This window comes from Dromiciops gliroides, chromosome 3 (genome assembly GCF_019393635.1).
Source record: "Dromiciops gliroides isolate mDroGli1 chromosome 3, mDroGli1.pri, whole genome shotgun sequence".
In the NCBI taxonomy this organism is placed as follows: domain Eukaryota; kingdom Metazoa; phylum Chordata; class Mammalia; order Microbiotheria; family Microbiotheriidae; genus Dromiciops; species Dromiciops gliroides.
The window spans coordinates 127,118,273-127,144,063 of record NC_057863.1 but is presented as its reverse complement, the minus strand read 5'-3'; the positions used below and the strand labels follow the sequence as shown (position 1 = coordinate 127,144,063).

Here is a 25,791-nt window from a genome sequence, read left to right as displayed (position 1 = left end):
ATGAATATTTATTAGCATATAGTATGTGCCAGTCACTGTGCTAAGCACTGGGGATACAAATAAGAAAAAAGAAGTCCCTGGCCTCCAAGAGTTTTCTGTCTAATGGAGGAAGACAGTACACAAAAGGAAACTAAGAAAGCAGATGGAGGCAATTATAGAAGTGCCTAGTATTTTGAGCCTGTTCTAAAGGGAGAGTATGGGAAGAGTTTTTTCTCTGTACTCCAGCTAGAGAGGCAGAAGCAATTGAAGGTACTGATGAAGTGTGAGTAGCAAAGCTGAAGCAATCGTCATGATGATTTCCTGATGATGAGTTTATCCTGGGTGGACATAATGAAGATGATGGTAGAGTAGAAAGCCAAACAGTGCATCTGGGAAGCTGGAGGTCAGCAGAGAGCTTTTCAAATAAATGAGAGGTAATCATTAAATCCATGAGAGCTGAGGCGATCACCTAGAAAAAGAGTATAGAAGAGGACCTAGTACAGAGCCTTAGGACAGTTAGTGGGTATAACTCGCATCAAGATCCAACAAAGATCTTAAAAGGAGTGGTCAGATAATTAGAAGGAATATCAGAAGAGAGCAGATGAAAGCCTACAAAGAATAGAGTATCAAGGAGAAGAAGATGAACAACAGTATCAAAGGCTGCAGAGAGTTTGAGATTTGACAATTATTAGTAACTTTGGAAAGATTAGTTGAATGATGAGATGGGAAGCCAGACTGCAGAGAATTGAGAAAAGAATGAGAAGTAGAAGTTGAGGCACCTGTTGTAGATGGCCTTCTCTGGAGTTTAGCAACAAAGAGGAAGAGAGATAAAGGATTGTGACAGATAAAAAAATTGAGAGACATAGTTTCTAGATAATTCATAATTTTATTAATAATGCTAGCGTATTATTAATAAAAGAATGGTCATTTAGCCATCTCTCTTATACCAAAAACCCCTCATAACACCTACTCAGTGCTTACATGCCCTTGGAAGAGTAGGTTTTCTGAGGGGGGAAATCTGATTGTTAATTAATGAGATAAAGAATATTATAATAAGAGGTGAACCTGTTCTTATGAGAGTCTGGGGTACATAATTTTGGTCACTCGGTTTTGGTCAGAGAGAATTATCTGTAACTATATCACCCATCTGACAAAATTTCCCCAGACCTGTCTGCGTAAAACAAAATGGGCTGAAATTCATCAGTTCACCCAACTTTAATCTTCTGAACAGATCTGAGTTTTTTCTCTCATCATCACCCCTGCACTTCAAAGTCTGCCTAAATAACCTACAGGGGCTGATTTCTAATTGAGGAAGTAGAAAAGGGGAAGAACCTTGGTTCTAATTCATTAATTAGTTATTAAATACAAGAGAGAAATAATCATTTCTCTCAGGATGATATTCCACAGGAATGGACAGAGCAAGTGAGGGTTTTTAGAGGCTGAGGCAGACATAAGCATGTTTGTAAGCAGTGAGAGATCAAAGATAGGGATTATAGAAGGGGTAATCTGCTGGAGAAGATGGTATAGAATTATCTATATCTATGCCTATGTTTATATATTCCTTAGAGCCAGTGAAGGAGATAGAATATTATTTAGAGGAGAACTGGGAAAATTTAGAAGCTGAGAGGAAGTAATGAATATAAAGGATGTGATAATTTAGTAATATTAGATACTGTACAGAAGTTTAAGAAGATGAAAATAACATTGAATTTTGCCTTAGTTTATGTGGTTTATAAGAAGCCTTTTTGTTCAATCTTTAGTATACTAGGCTCCATGAAATAATTAACCACTAAATGAATGATTTTGTAACCATGATATTGTCAGAATAAGAAGCAAATATTATCATTAAATCCTTTTGAATCTTTTAAAACTTTTCATATTTCTTTAGTTTACATATCATTTATTTAAGTAAACTTACTTACCCTAGTTTCAAAAAGATAGCTGAAAAATCTCTACATGGATTTTGCTCATATTTTGACTTAAATATGAAAAAAGGAATTTAATTGTTTCCAAGATCACTGTAGCATCTTCAAAGCAAGACTTCATCACTGTGTGGTGTTCATTTGTTAAACAATACAAATAGGAGAGTAATGCCATCTTGTATTTTGGAAAAGACTCTTTGAAATTTAAAATTACAATGTAATTATTTAGTAGAGAAAAGATGATAGAAGAACTTGAATAATTCTTGTGTCTCTTAATAGTATTGATTAATTATGTAAATTGGATTTTCCAGCTATAAATCAAAGGCATATCACTGACCTTTTTGGATAATTTAAGATTAATCATCTAATTTAAACCCGTTTTTAAATTACTTCATCTTCAGGGCATAAGATGGCACAGTAGAGCAACAGCCCTAAGGTCAGGAGGACTCAAATCTACCTCAGACACTTATTAGCTGTGTGACCTTGGACAAGTCACTTAACCCCCAATTGCCTCCCCTCCAAAAAATACCTCATCTGATTTCCTTCTGGTATCATTAGAATTAGAAATATTGGAAATGTTTATAGTACTTTTGCCATGGTTTTTTTTCTTACTCCATAATTTGTTGTGTTCATAATTTAATAAACTGAATTTTATTAGATGTTACTAAAAATTAACTCTAAATTTTTATGCTTTATTTTTAAATTTAGGGGCTGTCCTACTCTAGTACAAGCTTTGCCAGGGCCTAGTACACAAGTCACTGCAGGCAGTAACCATACAGCAATACTTTTAATGGATGGACAAGTCTTCACATTTGGAAGTTTCTCTGTAAGGAGTTTTCAGACTTTATTTTAATAATTCATTAAATCTTTAAATTATTTAGATTTCTGTCTTCATTATCTGGTATAAGAATAAAATGTTTTGTGTACATATATTAATAGTTTTTCTAAGTGAAAGTATTGCTACCTCAGTGAGTCAATATTGGTTATTATAGTTAAAAATGTTTATTAGCTCACAACCCTGTAGGCAAACTGTAAACTCTTTAGCCTTTCAAATATAAGGTATTTTCATGCCTTATTTTATCACCTGTAAAAATAATTTTTAAGAAAAAAAGTTTATACATAGATCTGATTATATTAAAGGCTGGAATATTATTAATATTTTAAGTTTGGGGGGGTTTTGCCAAAATTTAAGACATTTGCAAACATTTTAAATTTGCCTGTTAAGGGTAAAAATTTGGCAAAAGGAACAGAAGAGAACATTGCATAATGATACTGCTCCTTCTGAGTCTGTATTGTGGTCAGGACCAAAATAACTATTCAAAACTGTCTAACTCTGTTTTATCATCTTGACAATCACCAAATGAAGGAGATTATTTCAATTATTATCAATTATCCAGGTTTATGTTATCTACTTTGTGAGTTAGAGCCAAAATCTGAATCTTTGCCATCATTTGGTATTCAGGGAATGAAAATTAATTTACTAGCTTAAGAAAAACATATACATTTTACTCAGTGGTGAACTTTTATGCAGATTTTTGCCACTTTAAAAATAGGGTTATATATGCTTGCCTTTTCATTGGGTGGGGGAGGAGCCAGAGGGAGGTTGAGAATTTGGAACTCAAAATTTAATAAAACAATAATTTAAAAAATAAACATTAAATTTAATTTGAAAAATATAAAAATAGTGTTATATATCATGGAAATGTATTCATTATTTGAGTAAATATTGAATTTTCTTACTGCTTTTCTGAACACCTGGCTGTTATTCTTTCCCATAGAATAGAAGAGAACCAAGGATAGATGACCAAACTGCTCTTTTACTCCTATTAGTCCTTTGTCCTTCAAGCTTGACAGGTGCAATGGATACACAGCAAGGAATTAACTCCATATAACATTGCTTGACCAACCTTGTGACAGGTTACTGCTGTGCGGTTCTGCTGAGATTACAATATTTTGCATGTATACTACAGTGATGACTTCTTTGTAAGGGAGTGGCAAGGGATAGGGAAAAATCAACATTTTGAGTTGGAAAAGAAACATGCTTGCTAACTTCCTACTTCTCTAACATTACTCTAGTCCTTGGCTATGTGGACAGGTATTATTTAATACTTTTTCAGCTTTAACTTTCCCTTGCCCTGATTCCATGTCATACTTGTAAATTACTTTTCCTTCAGCCCTAAAATAGAAGTATAACTAAATTGTGAACATGAAAAAATATGTAAGTAAAGGTGATAGGGTATTTTAAAAAATTTCCAGTGTTACATATATCCTTCCTTAGGGCAAAGAATTGCAGGGAGGCTACTAGGACACAATGTTATATGCATTTTTCTCTGTATCAGATTTTTTTAAAGTGTCCTTTCTCACAGAGAAGAATTCAGTCTGGTGGTGGTGTGGGGGATAATGGTGAAGTATACAGAAGATGTCTATAACAAAGATTACAATAAAAGGAAAATGAACTGTTTTAGATTACCTTTTAGCCATCATTCCTTTTTTGTTTATAGCAAAAATTGCTTAAAACAAGTATTGATTCTTTTTTATACAGAAATGTAAATTATATAATCTATTTTTCCTATATTTGCTGCTAATCCACTGCTATTCATAGGTTTTGCTTTCAGTTTATAAATAATATTGTCCTTAATGTGTTAATGGGTTCATATAACATAATCTCTTTTTTTCTTTATAATCATAACTTATTTCTCAGTCCTCTAATGGCATCTTGTCGAAATGATCTTGGAATGTCAGTATTATTTACCACAAGAGCAAATAATTGAACACAAGTTATTTTTAGGAAGCATATTTTTGAAATGTCTCACTGAGATTTACTCCCATTTGGGTCTAGTTTTGAGATATTTTTAAGAGACTGTTGGTTGATTTCATAAAAGTAAAGAATAAGCTTTATATAAAATTTCATCAAAACTTGAAATTCAAAGTACATATACGTGATCAAGAACTTCTTTCATCATGGATGTTATATTTTGTTTTATTTATATACACATATAATGTTTTGTTTTTATGTTGTAACATATATTTTGACATCTTCCCCCTTGTTAACATTATAGGTTGTATTCTTGTTATGCTTTGTTATACTTAATGTTATTGTTACTGTCTCCCAAACTGTTTAGAAAGGACAACTTGGCAGACCAATTTTGGATATGCCTTATTGGAATGCTAAACCTGCTTCTATGCCCAACATTGGATCAAAATATGGACGCAAGGCTACTTGGATTGGAGCAAGTGGGGACCAAACTTTCTTGCGCATTGATGAAGCACTTATAAACTCCCATGTACTTGCTACATCAGAAATTTTTGCCAGCAGACACATAATAGGTAAAATAAAGAGCCAAAAAAAATTATGTTTGGACTTGGCTTATATGATCCATTTAACACTGTAAAAGATTTTACATTCTACTTCAAAGGTAGGGGTGAGAGTGAAGGAACTGAGGACAAGTATAAATTATAGACAAATTGTCCTCTTTCCTCTCTGCCTGTTCTTTAGATGGAAGGACTTGAGAGGAAGTTGCTAAGATGTAGATAAAATGGAAAAATGAAAGGGTGAGAAATCCAAAGACTACAGTATTCTATAAGTTTGCCTACACAGACTTAAAGTGCATAATAACAGTGCATGATAAAACATAAACAAACTCTGTAGAAAGATTATTTGAAAGTTGGCTTACTACTTCCCTTGTAGTAAGTAGATTATATGTTGGAATAAGTGGATTCTGTGCATAATTTAAATTATATGCATGAAGGAATAAATATTTGCTTAATTGACCTTTTTAGAGTTGCATTAAGTAAAATATTAACAGGTCTTATTACTATTAAAAATCTATTTTCATATGGTCATAATATCAAACCAGTAGGGGCTTTATTGCCAAGATAAATAGCTTGCATTTTATCACATAGGCACCAAGGAACTACTAGTAGAGGGAAATGATGTAGACATGTACATTAAGAAAATACCTTTAAAACAATATGTGAGATAAATTGGAGAGGGGAGAAACCAGTTAGTAACTAGAACAAGCTAATTAGAGCTTAAACAAAAGTGGTGGCAGTAGAGGTAAATGGAAAAGGATAAATGTGAGAAATATTTAGGAAGCAAAATTGATTGAATTTGGGGAGCAGAGTAAGTCAGGAAATGAGACTACACAAAGATAATTCTGAGTTTTAAGAGTATAAAAGCCTGGGGGGAATATTGTAGTGTCATTAAGATAAGTGGAGAAATAATAAGAGGGGCAGGTGTTAGGGAAAGAGTGACAAGTACTATTTTTGATATGTTAAATTTGGGATGTTGGCAGACTCTTCAGGGGAGAGGTTGGACAGAGTTCCAAATGAGATATAAGAGCCATGGAAAATATTGGAGTGAACTGAGTTATTTGCAGGGACAGTGTTTGAACATGTTAGTCAGTGAAATTGATAAGAGAGAAAATAGAAATAATCAAAAGAGGACCAACCAAGGACAATGTTAAAGAACCCATGAGAGAAGTTCTATGTAACACAAGGAGGCCCAAAGAACTTGGCCATATATCTATCCTTTGTAGTAACATATATGGAAAGGAGTCATGGGTCATGGATGCCTTTTCATTTTGTTTTGATTGGAGTACTGTTTGTTATTTGAGAATACTGACACATGTCTTAGATTTATTATCTTTAAGATGATTTCCCCCCCTTTTTCAAGGCTTAATTCCTGCTTCTATATCGGAACCTCCTCCATTTAAATGTCTCCTGATAAATAAAGTAGATGGAAGTTGTAAGACATTTAATGATTCTGAGCAGGAGGATCTGCAAGGATTTGGTGTATGTCTTGATCCTGTTTATGATGTTATTTGGAGGTAGGTTGCTTCCTTCACTGTATTTAATATGCATTTTATTAGAAAACCTTTATTCTACTTCTCAAGAAACTTTAGTTTTTCCCTTATGTTATAAGTTTAAAGTGCAAATTCTTCTCATTTGCATTTAAAGTCCTTCATAGTCTGCCTTCAAGGCTGTTTACACATGATTATCCTTTCCTCTCTCTATCATCCTTCCAAAATGGCCTAGTTATTGTCTATTCACACGATTCTATCAACCATTTCCTTGTCTATACACAGTCCATCCTGTAGGCAGCAAATATTCTCTCTCCTCACCCCTGGTTCTTGGAGCCCTTTATTCTATTTAAGGCTCAGCTGCTCCGGAGGCTTTTCCTGATTCCTGAAGGCACTTAGTACCCTCATCCCAAACCACTATGTTTTTGTATAAATCTTGCATTTACTTGTCTGCACACATGTTGTTTTCCTAACACCTGGAATGGGGTTGACTTAATAAATTATTATTTATTAATTTATTGCTTTTGATTTTCAATTAATTTAATGATAAAATTTATTTTTGGTTTGGTTTGTTTTTTTTTTTGTGGGGGCAATGAGGGTTAAATGACTTACCCAGGGTCACATAGCCAGTAAGTGTCAAGTGTCTGAAGCCAGATTTGTACTCAGGTCCTCCTGAATCCAGGGCTGGTGCTTTATCTACTGTGCCACCTAGATGCCCCAATGATAAGATTTAATAGGAAAAGATAAAATACAATTAAAATGTTGTTTTCTTTCATTAAACCACTGTTATCATCTTTTATCATACTTGGTAGTTAACTGTGGCATTTAATTCTGTTTTTTAAAATAATAATATTTATATTTTTTAGGCATTCAGTAATTCGTTTTCTTGTTCAAAGTATGTAGTTTTGTATAACTTAAGCCTATTGTGATCTTTTGTCATCAAATAGATATTGCAGCAACCTATTAGAAAATTGTATGTTGAGATTTGAGTACTGCTATGCAGGAGCTTACTTATAATTTTGTAAAAGCAAAATCTCTTAGAAAGACCCATAAAAGGGATAGCTAGGTAGTGCAGTGGATAGAGTACTGACACAGGAGTCAGGGGGACCCGAATTCAAATCCAGCCTCAGACACTGACTAGCGGTGTGACTCTGGGTAAGTCAGACTGGAGACAAGGTTTCACTAATGAGAGTAATTCTACAAGACTCTCTCCATGAAATTGTTCTTTTACATATTTTTATCAGTCACTTGCATGAAGACATATGCTACAAAATAAACATTTAAAAAATCTTCAATAGGCTAGAACGTAAAGTTATGTTTAATGCAGGGAAATTAAATAGAGATTGGTGTACATTCTTTTTTTTTTTTAGCACTTACATACAAAAATTCACCCCTAGAAGGTAGAGAATGAGAGAAATATCACTAGAAATAGATCCTGTAGAAACAAAAAATACCTCAGGACTTTATGAGTCTGGAAGGACAATATAAGACAACAGTATTAGTTGCCATAAAAAGAGCTAATACCATCTTAGGCCACATTAATAGGAGTATGATTCCAGAACAAAGTAGATGAGATCCCTGCCATAATGCTCATCTGAGTAGACTACTTATGTTCAGGTCTTTGTGACTTAAAATTATATCATGAAGATCATAGTAGTTTTTCTCAGACTTTTTGGTCTTAATATCCCCTTTATATTCCTAAAAATTCTGTACCATAAAGAGGTGTTGTTTATATGGATCATATCTATCAATATTTATCATATTAGAAATTAAAATATTTTAGCTTTATTTTGAGAATAGTTTTGACCTTGTAGACTCTCAGAAATAGTGTCCACAGACGCTCAGAAATAGTCTCTGTAGACCACATGTTGAGAACTGCTAATTTAAGGAATGAGGGGCCTTGAGCCTGTAGAAGAAGAGATTCAGGAGAGGAGATTGTCTTTAATCAGTCAAACCAGGTTTTAAGAGAATTCATATTGGTTTAGCCCTAGAAGAAAAATAGGGTCAGTTGGTGGAAATTCTAGGGAGACAGTGTTACTATTTAAGAAAGAATTTTCAAAAAACTAGAACTATCTGAAAATTGAATAGGCTACCTCAGTAAGTAGTGAGTTCCCTGTCGCTGGTGGTATTCCAGCAGTCAGTACAAGAAGTTGTGATTGATGTTGTGGAGGTGATTTGTGCTTTGGTAAATTGGTATTTAAGGTCACCATATTAGTAAAGAAATACATAACTAGGATTCTATATAAACAGGGCTGGCATGAGAATCACAGTTACACAGAATGTTTTTTATAGACCTGAAAGATTTTCTACTCTAATTTCTTCATTTTTACAGATGAAAAACCTGAGATTGAAGGATGGGAAGTGATTTAATAAAGTCACACAATTATAGGCACAGCTGAGGCTAGAACCCACATCTCCTGAAAAATCTGTGTTCTTTTTGCTATATCATAAGCCTTCAAAAACTGTTCTCAACCATTTAAAAACAAATCAGCATATAAACCAATACAAGTGTTTTTAAGCCAGTGCATTACAGTTTCTTCCACAGGCTCCCTTTTTGGCCTTCCACCAAATTATATTTTCTCTATGCTTCAACTTATTATTATTATTTTTTTTTTAGTGAGGCAATTGGGGTTAAGTGACTTGCCCAGGGTCACACAGCTAGTAAGTGTTAAGTGTCTGAGGCCGGAACTTCAAGTTATTATTAATAATCATAGCTAACATCTAGTTTTTGAAGTTTGAAAAGCAGATTGCATGATTATAATCCTCATGACATCCCTGTTACATATTCATTTATAAATTACAAATTTTATATGTTACATGTTTTATGTATTTTATGTAGGCAAGACAATTTCCAAAATGCTTTAATTGTTGTTTTTTGTTTTTTCAGATTTCGACCAAATGCTAGAGAATTGTGGTGCTACAATGCTGTGGTTGCTGACTCCAGGCTTCTTCCTTCTGCACCAGATATGCAATCAAGATGTAGTATACTGAGCCCTGAACTTGCTTTGCCTACAGGATCAAGAGCTCTTACAACTAGGTCTCATGCAGCTTTGCACATCCTTGGTGGGTAGGGATTTGTGATTAGCACTCAGTTAAATTTCTTTAGCTGTTCTCTTTTATTTTCTGATCATGTGGAGATATGTAGTTTATGTTCTTTTTCTGTTAAAAAGAATTGTACGGGGCAGCTAGATGACGCAGTGGTTAGAGCATTGGCCCTGGATTCAAGAGGACCTGAGTTCAAATGCGACCTCAGACACTTAACACTTACTAGCTGTGTGACCCTGGGCAAGTCACTTAACCCCAATTGCCTAACCAAAGGAAAAAAAAAAGCATTTTACTAGATATCATCGTAAGAGCTGTAGAATACCACCTTCAATGAATTTATCTTAAAAGAAGAAAGGTAGGCAAATTTTAACTTATAGGTCAGCATTAAGAAAATTCCTTAATTGTGTTGTCTTGAGCAGAAGTAGATTTTGACTTGTTCAGAGCACCCTCCTGTTGAACCACTGAAACTTGAACAGGTCAGTTTTGTACACACCTAGTGACAGTTTCAGATCCAATAGTCTGCTGGAACAGGTTCCCACGCTGCTACAGGTAAGATGATAAGAAAAAAAGACACAGAGACATAGGATGGGATTGGAAGGGCCCCATGCACTCGGGTGGAGGCAAAAGGCAAGGTTTATTCGGACAGTCTGACATTTTTATACCTGAGATGAGCAAAAGGAATGTCTTTGTGTGAAGTTGGCACCAAAAGAGCAGGATGAGGGGATTGGTTCCTAGACTTTGGCCATGTAGGCCTTATCTATGATAAGGAGCATGTTTCTGTCCTTTGAAGTTTCCTTGGCGCCTATGCAAATGCATCATCCTTGGTGCCCAGCAAATGCATCCGCATCCAGGAAGGATCATTGTGGTTTACAGCCCTCTTAATCAAGGGCTAACTAAGAATCAGCACATATTTCCTGGAAGGAGGGTTTCTGTCTGTGAGCTCTGCTCAAACAGTAAAAGGGGGGCTTAGTTAACCCCTAACAACCTAGTACATTTTACTTTTCTTGATGTGTTCTAAGTTATACAGCACCAGGTTTTCTAAAGATTTCATTTTACAGAGCTTGAATATTATTGTCTTCATTTTGTTTCAGGTTGCCTTGATACAATGGCAGCCATGCAGGATTTGAAAATGGGTGTAGCAAGTACAGAGGAAGAGACTCAAGCGGTAATGAAAGTTTACTCCAAGGAGGATTACAGTGTGGTCAACAGATTTGAAAGTATATACATTTATGTTTCATGAAAAGTAAATTTCCCCTTTAAACTTGAAGTATTATCATTAAACAATTAAATCATTGATGCCCTCTAGGTCATGGAGGAGGATGGGGTTACTCTGCTCATTCAGTTGAAGCAATTCGTTTCAGTGCTGATACTGATATTTTACTTGGTGGTCTTGGTCTTTTTGGAGGTAGAGGAGAATATACTGCTAAAATAAAGGTAATCTATTTGATGATCCTTTTCCTTTGTTTTGAAAAAATATGAATTTTGACCTAGTTGCTGCTATCACGTAAAAGTGTGTTGAAAAAACATTTTTGTGAAAGCAGCATTCCTGACCATACTGCCTATAAAGACTTCCTTAGTCTGTTATTACAGCTACTTGTTTCCAGCTTTATCCTTTTGCTGCTTTTATACTTGAAGAAATCTTTAAAAATATTTCTTGTAAACAACCTACATGTGGGTACCTCTCTACAACTCAAAGAAATAAGGTCATTTTTCATATTATTTTCCTTTTTCAAATATTTTTTTTCATTAATTAATCCTCTCTTATGTTAAGTTCAGCTTCTTTACTTTAATTTTAAAATTATTTTTCATTATCATTGTGACCTCTTTTCCTATTTGCTGCCTTACCAAATAGGCTCAAGAAAATATTTTCCTAGCCTCTAGTTCACTTCCCCTTCCCTCATGCCTCTTTGTAAGCATTTTTCTCACTCCCATTTCCATCTTTTTCCATACTATGCTTTGAACAATTGCCTGTTACTTTTTAGTCAAGCCACTTTGCTTCTGCCATGCAATTATTTCCTTAGAGTTTATCTCATTTGGAAACACTCCAACATGGAGTTGGTTGTGAAAGGATCCTTGCCTCCTTCAAATACTGTTGTTCAATAATAAAAACCTACCCATATATGAGGACTTTCAAGTTATCCATATAAGAAAATTGAAAATTGAAAAATCATAAAAATCCAGTCTTTTTTTTTAAATATCTGTTGCTTTTACATGTTGCCTTGTTCATTTTAAATGTAAGCTTCTAAAGAACAGGTTCTATTTGATTTTTACCTTCATGATACTTAACATATTAAGAATTTTCAACAAATAAATAACAGAAGTCAGAATTCAAGTGACTGATGAGATAAAAGTCAACATTTCTCTCTTCTCTTAGTTGTTTGAATTGGGTCCAGATGGAGGAGATCATGAAACTGATGGTGACCTTCTTGCAGAGACTGATGTCTTAGCCTATGACTGTGCTGCTAGGTAAATGGTTTTTATTGTCTTTATAACTACTTTTAAATTATGTAACTAGATTAATAAGCTCTATCTTCATAATAACTTTATAATCACTTTAAGTTTCTGCTAAATATTTATGCTTGAACAGAAGGATTAAAATTGTCTTTAATATATTTCATTCACATTTAAGAAAGGAAATAGAGATTTTAAAATTTATTGAATTAAATTCTCTTTTAGCTAATGTCATAACAAAGGTAAATGAAAATGAATCCCTTCTTTACATTATATTTGTTCCAAAAAATGAAGTACGTATTTATTTTTTAAATAAATATAAGAGATGGTTATATATATATATATATATATATATATATATATTTGTTTACTATCGTAGAATATCCCCTATGCAATTTTTTTTTAACCTCATCAGAAATTAGCCCATTGGAGCAGCTTGGGTCAAAGAGTTGTTCTGCGACCAAATTGCCTGAATAATTCTGTCCAGGTGGTACAATGGATAAAAAGCTAAGCTAGGAACCTGGAAGACCTGAAGTCAAAGCTATCCGCAGACACTCATTTTTTGTATGATTCTGAACAGTTCACTTAAAATTTTTCTGCCTTAGTTTCCTCACCTGCAAAATGGAGATTATAATCGCTTTTACCTTACAAGATTCTTGTAAGGATGAAATATAATATTTGTAAGGCACAGTACCTGACACATAGTAGACACTTAGTAAATGTTTGTTTCTTTCCCTTTTCCCCATTAGTCACAGCCTCTAAAGAAGCCATTTTTGAATGCTTCTTTGATTATTCTAGTATTTCAGATTAGGATAAAAAAACAAGCCCCATGGGACCAAGTCTGCCTAGAACTTGTTAGGGAGCTCCTAGAATCATTTGGTTCCCAAATAGATTTTATTCAACACAAGAAGGTTTAGGATGTTTTGTTTTGTAAAATATATTCTTTACTGTCTGCAAGACAATAAAGTACTCTATAAATTACTATTGAAAAAGAGATTAAAATTAATTAAAGACTATATAACTTAATTTCAAATAATTTATGAGAAAAAATCATAAATACAATATATAATTTCATCAGTATAATTAGAACAATGAGATAACATACCAAAAACTTCAGGGATAATTTATCTCTAAATATTTTTACCAAACAAAAAAAAATATTAAAAAACCCCAACAGATCAATAAATTAAGCAAACAACAAAAATATCTAGAAAGCCAAAAATCTAAAAACATAATTAAACACCAAGATGGCCTCTTAAAATCAAGAAAGTTACAAAAATTAATGACATGAAAAACTGAACTGAAACTAAAAAGCCCTTTAAACTTTTTTTTGGGGGGGGTAGGGCCATGAGAACTAAGTGACTTGCCCAAGGTCACATAGCTAGTAAGTGTCAAGTTTCTGAGGCTGGATTTGAACTCAGGTCCTCCTGAATCCAGGGTCAGTGCTTTATCCACTGTACCACCTAGCTGCCCCCTCCCTTTAAACTTTTAAGATAGATATACGATTAGTTGATTTGTTTTCTTTTTTTAAATAATAATAAACATTTTTATTTAAAGTTTTGAGTTCCATATTCTATCCCTTCTTCCTTCCCTCCCCTCCCTGCTACTTGAGATGGTAAGCAATCAGATGTAGGTTATAAATGTGTAATTATGTAAAACATTACCATATTGGTAATTTTGTTCTTTCTTTAGAGGTGGATATAGTATGTTTCATCAATAGTCCTTTGGGATTGTCTTGGATCATCTGCACAGAGATGAGGAGATCACCCAAGATAGTACAAAGCAACAGTTTTTAAAAGTGTTGTTTGAGCATTCTTAGGGGTCTTTCAGCTCCTTTCAGAGCATCTGAGAGATCAAAATTATTTTCATAATCATACTAAGGCATTTTGCTTATTAAAAAGCTCTTTACTTTTCTAATTACATATCTGTATGAGGCTTGATTTTCTTCAGATATTACAACCAAAAAATCACAATAAATGTTTTTCAAACAATAAACATTTATTGAGCACCTACTATATGCCAGAAACTTTGCTAAGTGCTGATGATACAAAGAAAGATAAAAGAAAATCCCTGTTCTGAAGTATAACTCACAGTATACTCAAGTATAACTCTAATGGGAGAGACAACATGTAAACAACTGTGCAAACAAGCTATACAACATACATTTGAAGTAGTCAACAGAGTAAAAGCACTAGAATTAATGGAGATTAGGAAAAGCTTACTGTATGTAAATGGTGGATTTTAGCTAGGATCTGAAGAAAAGGAAGAAAATTAATAAAGGGAAATGAGGAGGGAATGAGGGTCAGCTAAAAAATGCTTCCAAGTGGGGAAATGGGGTATCTTCAGGTAAGAGGAAGGAGGCCAGTGTCACAGGATCACAGATTATGTGAAGGGGAGGGTGTCAGGTGTAAGAAGACTGGAAAGGCTGGCAAGGGAGGTTATGAAGGGCATTGACACTTAATAGCTGTGTGACTGGGCAAGTCACTTAACCCCAATTGCCTCACAAACATTTTTTTTAAAATGAAGGGCATTGACAGAGTTTTCTGCTTGATATCTTAGCCTTGATAAGGAACCACTAGAGTTTATTGATTAGAAATGTGACATGGCCAGAGCTGTGCTTTAGGAAAATCCCTTTGGTGACAAAATGGAAGATGTAATGGAGTGGTAAGAGACTTGCGGCAGGGAGACTTACCTGCAGACAAGCATCGAGGCATGTAGTAATGAGGGCCTGCACCTGGGTAGTGGCATTGTCAGAGGAAGTGAAACATGTTAGGAAGATAAAAGTGACATGCCTTGGCAACAGAGTAATGTGGGAGTGGGGGAGAGAGAGTGAGGACTCAAGGATGACACCTAAGTTTCTAGACTGAATGAAGAAGCAGATATGAGAATCTAGCTGTCCTCTATTTAGAGAGATCTAAAAAGAGATCTGCAAAAAAAAAAAATGTAAAACAATGCTACTTTTCACTAATGAAAATGTAACTTATGTTAACATGTAATGAATTTGTGTATTGTTATTTTTAAATGAATTATTAAATAAATATTTTTTAATATTAGCAGTTTTTATTTATAATATGGTAAAAATCAATACATATAACATGGTAGACTCTTAAGACCTAGCCTCTATCCATTATTCCGTGTTACTCCACATATGTTTGCATCTTATTGTTTGTGGTCCTCAGACCAGAAAGTTTGAGAACTTCTAGGAGAAGAGGACCCAGAGAAGACCCTTATAGTGAAAGTGTCCTGGCTGAAGGTAACAGGCAGAGACTGAGGAGTGTTCTGAAGATAGGAGGAGTATCAGGATAATACAGTTATTAGGAAACCCTAGAGAGGAGAGAGTATCCAGAAGTGGGCTATCTAGAACTTCAGAGGTTTCAGAAAAGTCAAGAAGGATAAGTATCAAGAAAAAAGTTGTTTGTTTTGGCAGAGTTCATTGGTAACTTTGGAGGTAGGTGTTTGAGTTGAAGAAGGTCAAAAGCCAGATTACATGAAGTCTAAAAATGAATGAGTGAAGTAGAGGCACCTAATGTCAGTGGTAGATGGACCTCTCAAAGAATTTAGCTGAGAAGAGGAAGGGAAGTATAGTGTATAGGATGATAGCTAGTAACGACGGTTATATCATGGGATTTTTTTTTTTAATGATGAGAAACACATAGACATGTTTGTAGGCAGCAAGGAAAGAACCATTGGCTAGTACAGGAATGAAAGTTAGCTAGAGTAGGGATGATAAGGAGGCATTTTTCTAGAGAAGGATGAGAGGGGATGAGATCAAAGATGCATGTGTAGGGCTTAACCTTAGCAAAGAGAAGAGATGCTGCTTGTGCTTAAATCATGAGATCAACTGAAGAAACTGGGAACACTGAGTTTCCAGAAGAGAAGACTTGCAAATGTTTTGGAGTGGGGGAGTGGTATAGGTGTGTATGATAGCTATCTTCAAGTGTTTTAGGGACTGAACAAGAAGGAAGAATTAAACTTATTCAACCTGACCCCAGACAGCAGAATCTGGCACAGTAAGTGGACTAAGAAAAGGAAAATTTAGGTTTCATGCAAGGAAAAAATTTTCTAGAAATAGTTTTCTAGAAAACTTTTTCAGAATTGAGTGGACTGGGGGGAGAGAGAGAATCAATCTCCTTCACTAGAAATATTCAAGCCAAAGTTGAATGATTTCTTTTTATGTATGTTTTAAGAGGTTCTTATTCAGGTATGATTTGGACTGAATGGCTCCGAGCTCTTTCTCAGCTCTGAAGTATTATGATTCTGTGAATTTCAATTTGATATGCAGCTTTTCATTCATTTTAACAGGGTTTTTATTAGATAGGGTTAGCAGCAATTTATAGATTTTGGCATTGTCTGACTATTTCTCTCAGAGAAAAATATGCCATGATGTTCGATGAACCAGTTCTTCTACAAGCTGGCTGGTGGTATGTCGCATGGGCTCGCGTGTCAGGACCTAGCAGTGACTGTGGATCTCATGGACAGGCCTCTATTACCACAGATGATGGGTAAGTCTAAAATATCATTAGTTATTTCATTAGAGAATGTGCTTTAAGATTATTGTTGACATCAAGAAAGTGAGGCATGAAGATAAGTTTTAAAAGAATCAGTGTAGGGGGCAGCTAGATGGCGCAATGGATAGAGCACCGGCGGCCCTGGAGTCAGGAGTACCTGAGTTCAATCAAATCCGGCCTCAGACACTTAATACTTACTAGCTGTGTGACCCTGGGCAAGTTACTTAACCCCAATTGCCTCACTAAAAAAAAAACCAAAAACAAAAAAGAATCAGTGTGAACTCTTTGCTAATTTGTTACATTTGAACAGTAAGTTAGCTTTAAGATCAACTTTAAATTCCCTTGTAAGCATACTGATATGTTTCATTGGTTAATTTTTTTTGATAAATGAGGTATTTAAAATTCATTTTTGTATTTTTCTTTTTCTTCAGAGTTCTTTTTCAATTTAAGAGTTCAAAGAAATCAAACAATGGTACAGATGTTAATGCAGGACAGATACCTCAGTTATTATACAGGTATTGTACATATTTTCATGTAAAATGACTCCCCCCTCCTTGTAAATAGACCAGGAATATTCTGAATACAAAGTATGAAAAATTGAAATTATTTGGGTCATTGATTAAGCATTCAGGGAAGTTACTATGATATCAAGAGAAATGTAGACCTGTATATAAAAACACTTATCTCAATTGACTTTCTCTGTATTTCAGTCTTATTGTTTCAATGTTGGTTTTTTTTACATTAGAGAAAGCTAGGTGGTTCAGTAGATAGAGTTCTGGACTTGGAGTCAGGAATGACCAGAGTCAATCCTCCATGAGATAAATGCTAGCTGTGTGACCCTGAGCAAGTCACTTAACCTTTCTGACCCTCAGGTTTCTCATCTGTAAAATGAAGAGATTAATAATAGTACCTGCATTAGGGTTTTTTGAGGATCTAACATGTTGCAAATGAACAGTATTTTGCAAATCTTAAAATATGTATAAATTCTAGCTGTTATTATTTTATTCTCATCATGATGATTAATTTTAAACTGTTAACCATCTTGAATTCTTTTGCCCATTAAATAATATTTGCCTTCTACTAAGTACTTGTCATTATTAAAACTATATTTTGTCAATTTTCCCAACATTTTGTTTATAACAACCAAATATGTTCATCCAAGAGAAAACATAGTGAAATAAGGACAAAAAAACTTTATGTTTGGATCCTGATTGATCTGGTCTAGGCTTTATATTCCTTTTTTTATAAATACTTTATGGTGTAGATTCAGCATTTCCTTACTATCAACAAAGTTGTAATATTTAATTAAAATTAAAAAACAACACAATGGCCAAATAGCATAAGATGTTTGCACACAGGTATGAAAAAAAATTATATATATATATATGTGTGTGTGTGTGTGTGTGTGTGTGTGTACACATATATACACACACACACACACATATATATACATATATATATATATATATGCATTCATACACACTTATACATTTTTGTATGAGAAGTAGCATAATATAATGGATAGAGGCCTGCCCTTAAGAATCCACAATATCTGGGTTTTCACGTCTTGCTTTTGCTACCCATAAGCTTAGTGACTATTTAACCTTCTAATTCTCCCAGACCATCCTCTAAAGCTGTAAGTTGTATTTGAGTTGCTGATCTGCATCATTGGAAGCAATCTACACACCCAGAAATACACCATTCCATTAAATCACAAATCTGGGCAAGTTCCCCAATACAGTTTTATGTATATTCTTAGAAAATTCTTTAAAGATATTTAAACATATGGATTATCTCAAGCATAATTTTAATAAGAAAAAATTAGAAAATAGTTTCAGAAATATCATGGGAAATCTATTTCATTAATCAAATCAAGTATTTTTAGTACTAATTATATATTGGGCACACTTTGTATTTATATATCTTAAAAGTTGTTTTTAAGAAATTTGTGTATTTGGGGGCAGCTAGGTGGCGCAGTGGATAGAGCACCAGCCCTGGATTCAGAAGGACCTGAATTCAAATCCAGCCTCAGACACTTGACACTTAACTAGCTGTGTGACTTTGGGCAAATCACTTAACCCCAATTGCTTCACCACAACCACTCCCCCCACCAAAAAAAGAAATTTGTGTATATGTACATATGCATATGTATCAATACATCAAATTGATGTTATGTGTGTACATTCCCTCCTGTACTTAAAATTACAACTTCTCCCAGCCTTCTAACATTCTGCGTAGTTCTTATCAATGAATTCCCATAAATCCCATAAGACGTGTACTTAATATGACAGAACCCTTTCCTCTAGGTCTTTTATAAGTGGAAATGACATTAAAGAAGAGGCATTACCATCTGCTTTACTGCTGTACCCTAAGGACCAGGGGATCTTTCCATCTGACTCACAACTGAAACTTTCCATATTGTTGTCTTCCCCAGTAGAATGTGAGCTCCTGGAGAACAGGGACTGTCTGACTTTTCTTTGTATTCCCAGAGCTTTGTGCATAGTAAGGGCTTCATAAATCCTTTATTCATTCAACTTAAAATTCCAGGAATACTGAAGGATGCATATATTTCTGTCTCTTTTTTTTCTAGTCTTTTTCTAATTAGTATATAGCACAATATCTTTTAAATGACCTACCACAGCATTCATTTAAAACATATGGAAAAAATTTTATTTCATCATATCAAAAGAAAAAAATATAGGTACCCATTTATTAGATTTTCCTGTATACATCAGTTTTGCATATTTACCTTTCTTCAGGCTCCCAACTAGTGATGGCAGTGCTTCAAAAGGTAAACAGCAAACCACTGAACCTGTGCACATTTTAAAGCGATCTTTTGCAAGAACAGTCTCCACGGTAAGTCAAATAAATTATCCATTTTGAAGATTCTAGCCAATAAGTTCATTTCTAAATTTTACCCCTTAATTTTATTTAAATGTTCATATTAGTATGCTTTATCAAAGACGAAAAGTTGGTTGTTAAAAAGTCAATAGAGAAGGTTGGGAAAATGCATACTTAAGGTTCTTAGCCTTAGAGTACCTATAATTTATAGGCCTAATTTGGCCATGAAGATTCCCAAACTCAGGTTTAAGGTCTCTAGTGGTACTTTTTAAGCATCTAGATTTCTATTTGAGTGAGAGTTTCTCTGGATTTATCTCCTCAGATCAAAAAGATAAGTTATACAGCAAACTGGATCCATTTCATTATAGTCTGTGATCTTTATTAGCCATTTCCATACAGAGCTAAACTTAATAATGCCTCTTATTAATTGTGTTGCTAGCCATTTGTTTTTTGTGCTAATAGAATTATAAATTAACAATAGCAACCTGTGATGCTTGCTGTTCTTTGTGTTGTCTGCTCCTTTTACTAGTGCTTCTGGCTGGCATTTCTATAGCTCTTCAAGGTTTGAATAGATCTTATATATGTTACTTCATTATAGCAATCAATTATGTCTCCATTTTCTTCTCTTATGTGAAGGTTTGTGTAATGCTACTGATATAGTGCTTCAAGGTTAAAAAAAAAACAAACCAAAAAACCCTTCATACCAGAGAAGTCTGAATTATTATTTTATTAAAAAGTAAAATATGTTGATATTATATAATACTATACATATATTTGTGGTATTGCTGAGTTTCTAAACTGTTTGTTGTCTACTGGCCTTTGCATGTCATCTGTGGCTTCTGCAAAACTCCTAGAAAGTTCCCATTTAATTTCTTATGCCAACCCATGACATATTGAAACCATGATGGGAAAAGTTGTGATGTGGAAAGGATATTTTTATGTGATATATCCATATTTGTGTAGAAATAAAATAGGTATAGGGACTGGACCTGTGATTTCTTTGGCATAGTGAATTCCCTAGGTTTAGGAAACTAATGCAAGTCAACATCTTTGCAATTTGGAGAGTTGCCTAGAGCAAAGCTGCTTAAACTCTGGGTCAAAATCCCATATGGAGTCACATAACTGAATGTGTGTGTGTGTGTGTGTGTGTGTGTGTGTGTGTGTATGTGTGTGTGTGTATGGGTTGGGGGGTGTCACAAAAATTTGGCAAAAGTAAAAGGTAAGGGGGCAGCTAGGTGGCACAGTGGATTCAGGAGGACCTGAGTTCAAATGTGACCTCAGACACTTGACACTTACTAGCTGTGTGACCCTGGGCAAGTCACTTAACCCTCATTGCCGTGCAAAAAACAAAACCAAAAATGTAAAAGGTAAGTATATTTATTTTATATACCTATATATCCAGGATTTCTTAAGAATTTCTTGGGTGAAAAGGGGTTGTGAATGGAAAATATTTAAGAAGTCCTGGCCTAGGGGCAGCTAGGTGGCGCAGTGGATAAAGCACCGGCCCTGGATTCAGGAGTACCTGAGTTCAAATCCGGCCTCGGACACTTGACACTTACTAGCTGTGTGACCCTGGGCAAGTCACTTAACCCCCATGACCCGCCCCCCAAAAAAATAATAAGAAGAAGAAGTCCTGGCCTAGAGCACTAAGAGGTGCTCACAACCAGCTTGTGTCAGAAATGGCTGTTAAACCAAGGTCTTCTTGGTCTCGAGCCTAGCTTTCTATTTCTAGGCCATGTTGCCTCCAGAGATGTGAGCTTTTGTTAATATGATTAAATAATTGAACTTTTTGCTCACTTTTTTATATAATCCTGCTGCTTTTAACTTGATAAATAAAAGTTCTTTGAAATTTTTGGTTTTTAAAATGTATTATCAGGTAAACTCCTGAGGTTGATTATCAACCTTTTGCCTAAATATTATGTATTTTAGTCTATTATAGCCATTGAACTAATAACATTTTAATTTTTCCTATTCTGGACTAGGAATGCTTTGAGTCATTGTTGAGCATACTTCATTGGAGTTGGACCACCTTAGTTTTAGGAGTAGAAGAACTTCGGGGATTAAAAGGATTCCAGTATACCGCTACTCTTCTTGATTTAGAGAGATTGCGTTTTGTGGGTACTTGTTGTCTAAGGCTGTTACGTGTCTATACCTGTGAGATTTACCCTATGTCAGGTATGATTATAGATATGAATTTTATCAAGGAAAAATCTGCATACTTTAAATATACTATTTTAATAATTGTTAAAAATTTTTCTTCATTTGAAATTGTTGTTTTCAGTTAATAGGCTTCTTCCCCACTATTATGCCCTGATTCATTAACATAGGCCCAGGCCTGTGTGCATATGTGGTTGGTAGTGTTGATTTGTCATTTTTTAAAAGAAAAAGACATGTCAGGTTCTAATGAAGTACTCTAGGTAAACATGTGTTATTGGCCAAGTCTATTCATTTTGGATAACTGTTACAATTTTAAAATCAGTTCATTTATGTGTAGCTACTAAAACATATCAGAACAATACATTTCAGATTTTAATCTCCTGGTAAACTATTATAGTCACCCCAAGTATTTTGAGTATTTCTACTTAAATATTAAAACTAGTTTGAGTGACTGATATTTTATTTGTGGTAAACATAAGCAAAAGAATTTAATTCTGTGCTACAGCCAAAGTGTGACTTGTTTCATTGTTTCTATATAGATATTTATGATTTTAGGTATACAAGAGAGTATATGCTGTGCATTTTGAGAGATTTTTTTTTAGTTCACTATTCTTATTATAATTATACTTCATTTTGTTCCTTTATAGCTACTGCTAAAGCAGTTGTAGATGAGACAAGTAAATTAGCAGAGTGTATTGGGAAAACCAGAACTTTGCTACGAAAAATTTTATCTGAAGGAGTTGATCACTGCATGGTCAAGTTGGATAATGATCCTCAAGGCTACCTCAGTCAGCCACTGAGTCTTCTGGAGGCCGTCCTTCAGGAGTGCCATAACACCTTCACAGCTTGTTTTCATTCTTTCTACCCCACCCCTGCCCTGCAGTGGGCTTGTCTTTGCGATCTCCTGAATTGCTTGGATCAGGTATGTTTAGTAGCACAGTACGCTGGTAGAAGTTCTCCCATTTTACATTGTATGTTTAGAAGAGGTAGAACACAAAAGTGGTCTGGATTATGGCCCCTGACAAGATTTCAGATTCGCATGTTTGGTATTTTTGATGTAGACTGATACCAGTCATACCACACAGGTTTATTAAGTGACTGCTCTGTGCCAGGCAATGTATATGAGGTGCTGGGATACAAATGCACAAGCGAGATCATCCCTCCCCTCAAGGAGCTCTTATTTCTTAGACAGGTTCCATCATGGTGTTCATGAAATAAATACATGGTGATTTTACAAGTAAGGCACAAACAACTAAGGGAATCAGGAGACGCCTCTGAGTGGAGGATGTTCGTAAGATAAGCCTTCTGTGGAGCTAGAGGTTTAGGGATCAGAAGTGGAGAGTTCAGTCATTCCAAGCATAGGCAACCACCTGGGAGAATATGAAGAAACAGAAGACAAGCTCTCCTGGGAAAGAACTTCCGTTTGGAATAGTAAAATGTGGAAGTTTATTAAATATTCGTCTTTATTGCTCAAGTGTAGGAATCCCTGTACCAATGTGGCACAGTAGCCAGAGGCCTCATTCCCAGGGTTGCTAAATCTCTTAATTCTAGGAGGGTAAATATTGAAGTCTCTTCAAATTTGTGGCTTTTTGTGTACTCCACAGATCAGTACTAAACAGCTCACTAGCTACAAATCATTCCTTTACTGCCACTGCCATGCCTATTACATAGAATTGTCCATTTTCTAAATGCAGCATATCGATACCTTGGAGAAGGGTAGGGGAGGCATGAGATTAGTGCTAAAAGTGGATTTAAAGTATAGAATTTTGCCTTATAGCCATGTTAGGACAAGGTTAACTTCCAAATATCAAGGATTGCCTGTAAGAATTTTTCTTTCCTATGTTTGTTTTTACATAGTCTGATCTTCTATTGCATTCTAGTTTTATAGTTTGTTACCCATTTTTCTGAATAACTAGCATGGGGTAATTGGATAGTATCATAAAGTTATAAATGCAATGGGTTTCTGGTTTGCTAGATTGTTAGATAAACCAAGATAAGGAGGAAAATGTTAATGCTTGTTCACAGTGTGGCACAAATTAAATTGCCACTAGTATTGAAATGATCTTTTTTTTTCCAAAGGCCAGCCAGTAACAACTTTAAGCTATATAGGTGTATAATAATTGCAGGAGAAAGGAATCCCTGAATTTTTCTTGATTAGTATTTTTTGGTTTTGTTTGTTTGTTTTTGGTGAGGCAATTGGGATTAAGTGACTTGTCCAGGTTCACACAGCTGGTAAGTGTTAAGTGTCTGAGGCCGAATTTGAACTCAGGCCCTCCTGACTCCAGGGCTGATGCTCTATCTGCTGCGCCACCTAGCTGCCCCATTCAGTATTTTTTAATCTCCACAATCAGTAACTGATCTTTATAAAAATCTTTGTTTTAAATGTTAATATTTGTTTTTATAGAACTTCAAAGCAAAAATAGCCTTCTGAATCTTAGTGCAATTATATGTAATTCCAAAAACATTGTCATTGATCTGTATTTACTTAATTCTTATGCTTCAGATGACTTGGAACTTATTAATCTGTTTTGGGATGGGGCCTTGGTCTTTTTTCAAAGGATATCCAAGAAGCAAATTTCAAGACATCAAGTAGCCGACTGCTTGCAGCCGTTATGTCAGCTTTATGTCACACATCTGTCAAGTTGACCTCTATCTTTCCCATTGCCTATGATGGAGAAGTGTTACTTCGATCCATTGTTAAACAAGTTAGCACAGAAAATGACTCTGCCCTGGCTCACCGGTTTCCCCTGTTGGTAGCACACATGGAAAAACTCAGTCAGGTCTGAATTGATTTTGAAGTATTTCTTGTTATTTTCCCTAGGGAAATGAAATTTTAACTGACCTTTACTAATTAGATTAAAAAATGAAACCTTTTATTTATTGTTGCTGTTTATTCTAATCTGCTGCCAAATGTTCATTTTCTTCTTTGCTAATTTTAACAAGCTTAATCTGCTTAAAGGAGAATTCCCTGTTGTACATCTGTAGAACAAGTTTAATTTTGTTACAATTTCTCCAGAATCATTAAATATATGTTTTATTGTGGTAAAGCATTACCATGGAAAAATATGAGCCTTAAAATTATTTTCAGAAGTGAATACTAATACTTGAAATTCACTGCTATTTAAAAGGTACTTAAACACTCCAAAAGAAAATATATATTTAAGATTATTTTTCTGAATATCTTCACTTTTTATTTCATGATTTGTCAGAAAAAGACATTGCAAAATCTTTGTATTTTAATGATTTCTTCAGTTTCAAAATGTAGAAAGTCTGATATGTGTAATTTACACAAAATGATCATTATGAAGATTTTGAATAAGTATTTTTATTCAAAATGGAATTTTTCTCCCTAGTGTATTTGGCATTGAAAAAAAATTACTAATTCATTTTAGTACATTGTGACCTGGGTATACACTGTTTGTAATATAACAGAAGGCTTAATGAGGTTTCAATTATGGTAGTCATCTTATAACTTTCTTAGGGTTAAATATGTCTTAGCTATTCCCTGAAATGGCTGATTCCAAATTAATCAATTTTCCCTTTATATTTGTCCTTATATATATGTGTGTGTGTGTGTGTGTGTGTGTGTGTGTGTATGTATATATGTATATAACATAATTTTTATTTAAATGGGTTTTTTGGTTGTTTTTACCTTGTCATCTTAGATATCAAAAATGAATAAAATCATTGTTTATTTTAAAAATGTAAGAACAAATGTTAAATTATATTGCCCGATAAATGAGTGAAGCTTCTAGTGATTATGAGTACCTAGTCTTAATTGTGATTATAAAAACAAAAGAATAATAAAAGATTTACATTGGCAAAAATATAAGAGTGAATATTAACAAGTTTAAAGACATGCTTTTTAATTAAGTTGTGCATAGTTACTTGCTTTATAATGATAGTTATATTAAAGTAGTTCAGTTCAGTTACCAAAGCACTTACTATGTGCAAGACACTGTGTCATAACAGTTGTATCTAGGTGTTCTGACAGTATTATACAGTGAAGTAATCAGTATTGTCTTTGGGGGAAGGGAGGCTCCATTGCTGGGAATTGCAAGATCAAAGGCTAAGACTTGTCCTGGT

General features: G+C 34.4%; 1 protein-coding gene across 3 annotated transcripts in view; it reads left to right on the top strand.

Moving 5' to 3' along the window:
• MYCBP2 (MYC binding protein 2) overlaps positions 1 to 25,791 on the top strand; it is a 324,065-nt gene that overhangs the window by 142,918 nt on the left and 155,356 nt on the right. For all 3 annotated transcript variants that reach the window (XM_043997409.1, XM_043997408.1, XM_043997407.1), the window contains 13 exons: positions 2,610 to 2,727; positions 5,024 to 5,228; positions 6,577 to 6,730; positions 9,591 to 9,766; positions 10,840 to 10,965; positions 11,055 to 11,182; positions 12,123 to 12,214; positions 16,567 to 16,701; positions 17,139 to 17,222; positions 19,467 to 19,563; positions 21,531 to 21,723; positions 22,353 to 22,627; positions 24,264 to 24,485. In XM_043997409.1, the coding sequence (XP_043853344.1) occupies positions 2,610 to 2,727; positions 5,024 to 5,228; positions 6,577 to 6,730; positions 9,591 to 9,766; positions 10,840 to 10,965; positions 11,055 to 11,182; positions 12,123 to 12,214; positions 16,567 to 16,701; positions 17,139 to 17,222; positions 19,467 to 19,563; positions 21,531 to 21,723; positions 22,353 to 22,627; positions 24,264 to 24,485 (2,005 nt within the window). The remainder of the gene's footprint in view (positions 1 to 2,609; positions 2,728 to 5,023; positions 5,229 to 6,576; positions 6,731 to 9,590; positions 9,767 to 10,839; positions 10,966 to 11,054; positions 11,183 to 12,122; positions 12,215 to 16,566; positions 16,702 to 17,138; positions 17,223 to 19,466; positions 19,564 to 21,530; positions 21,724 to 22,352; positions 22,628 to 24,263; positions 24,486 to 25,791) is intronic.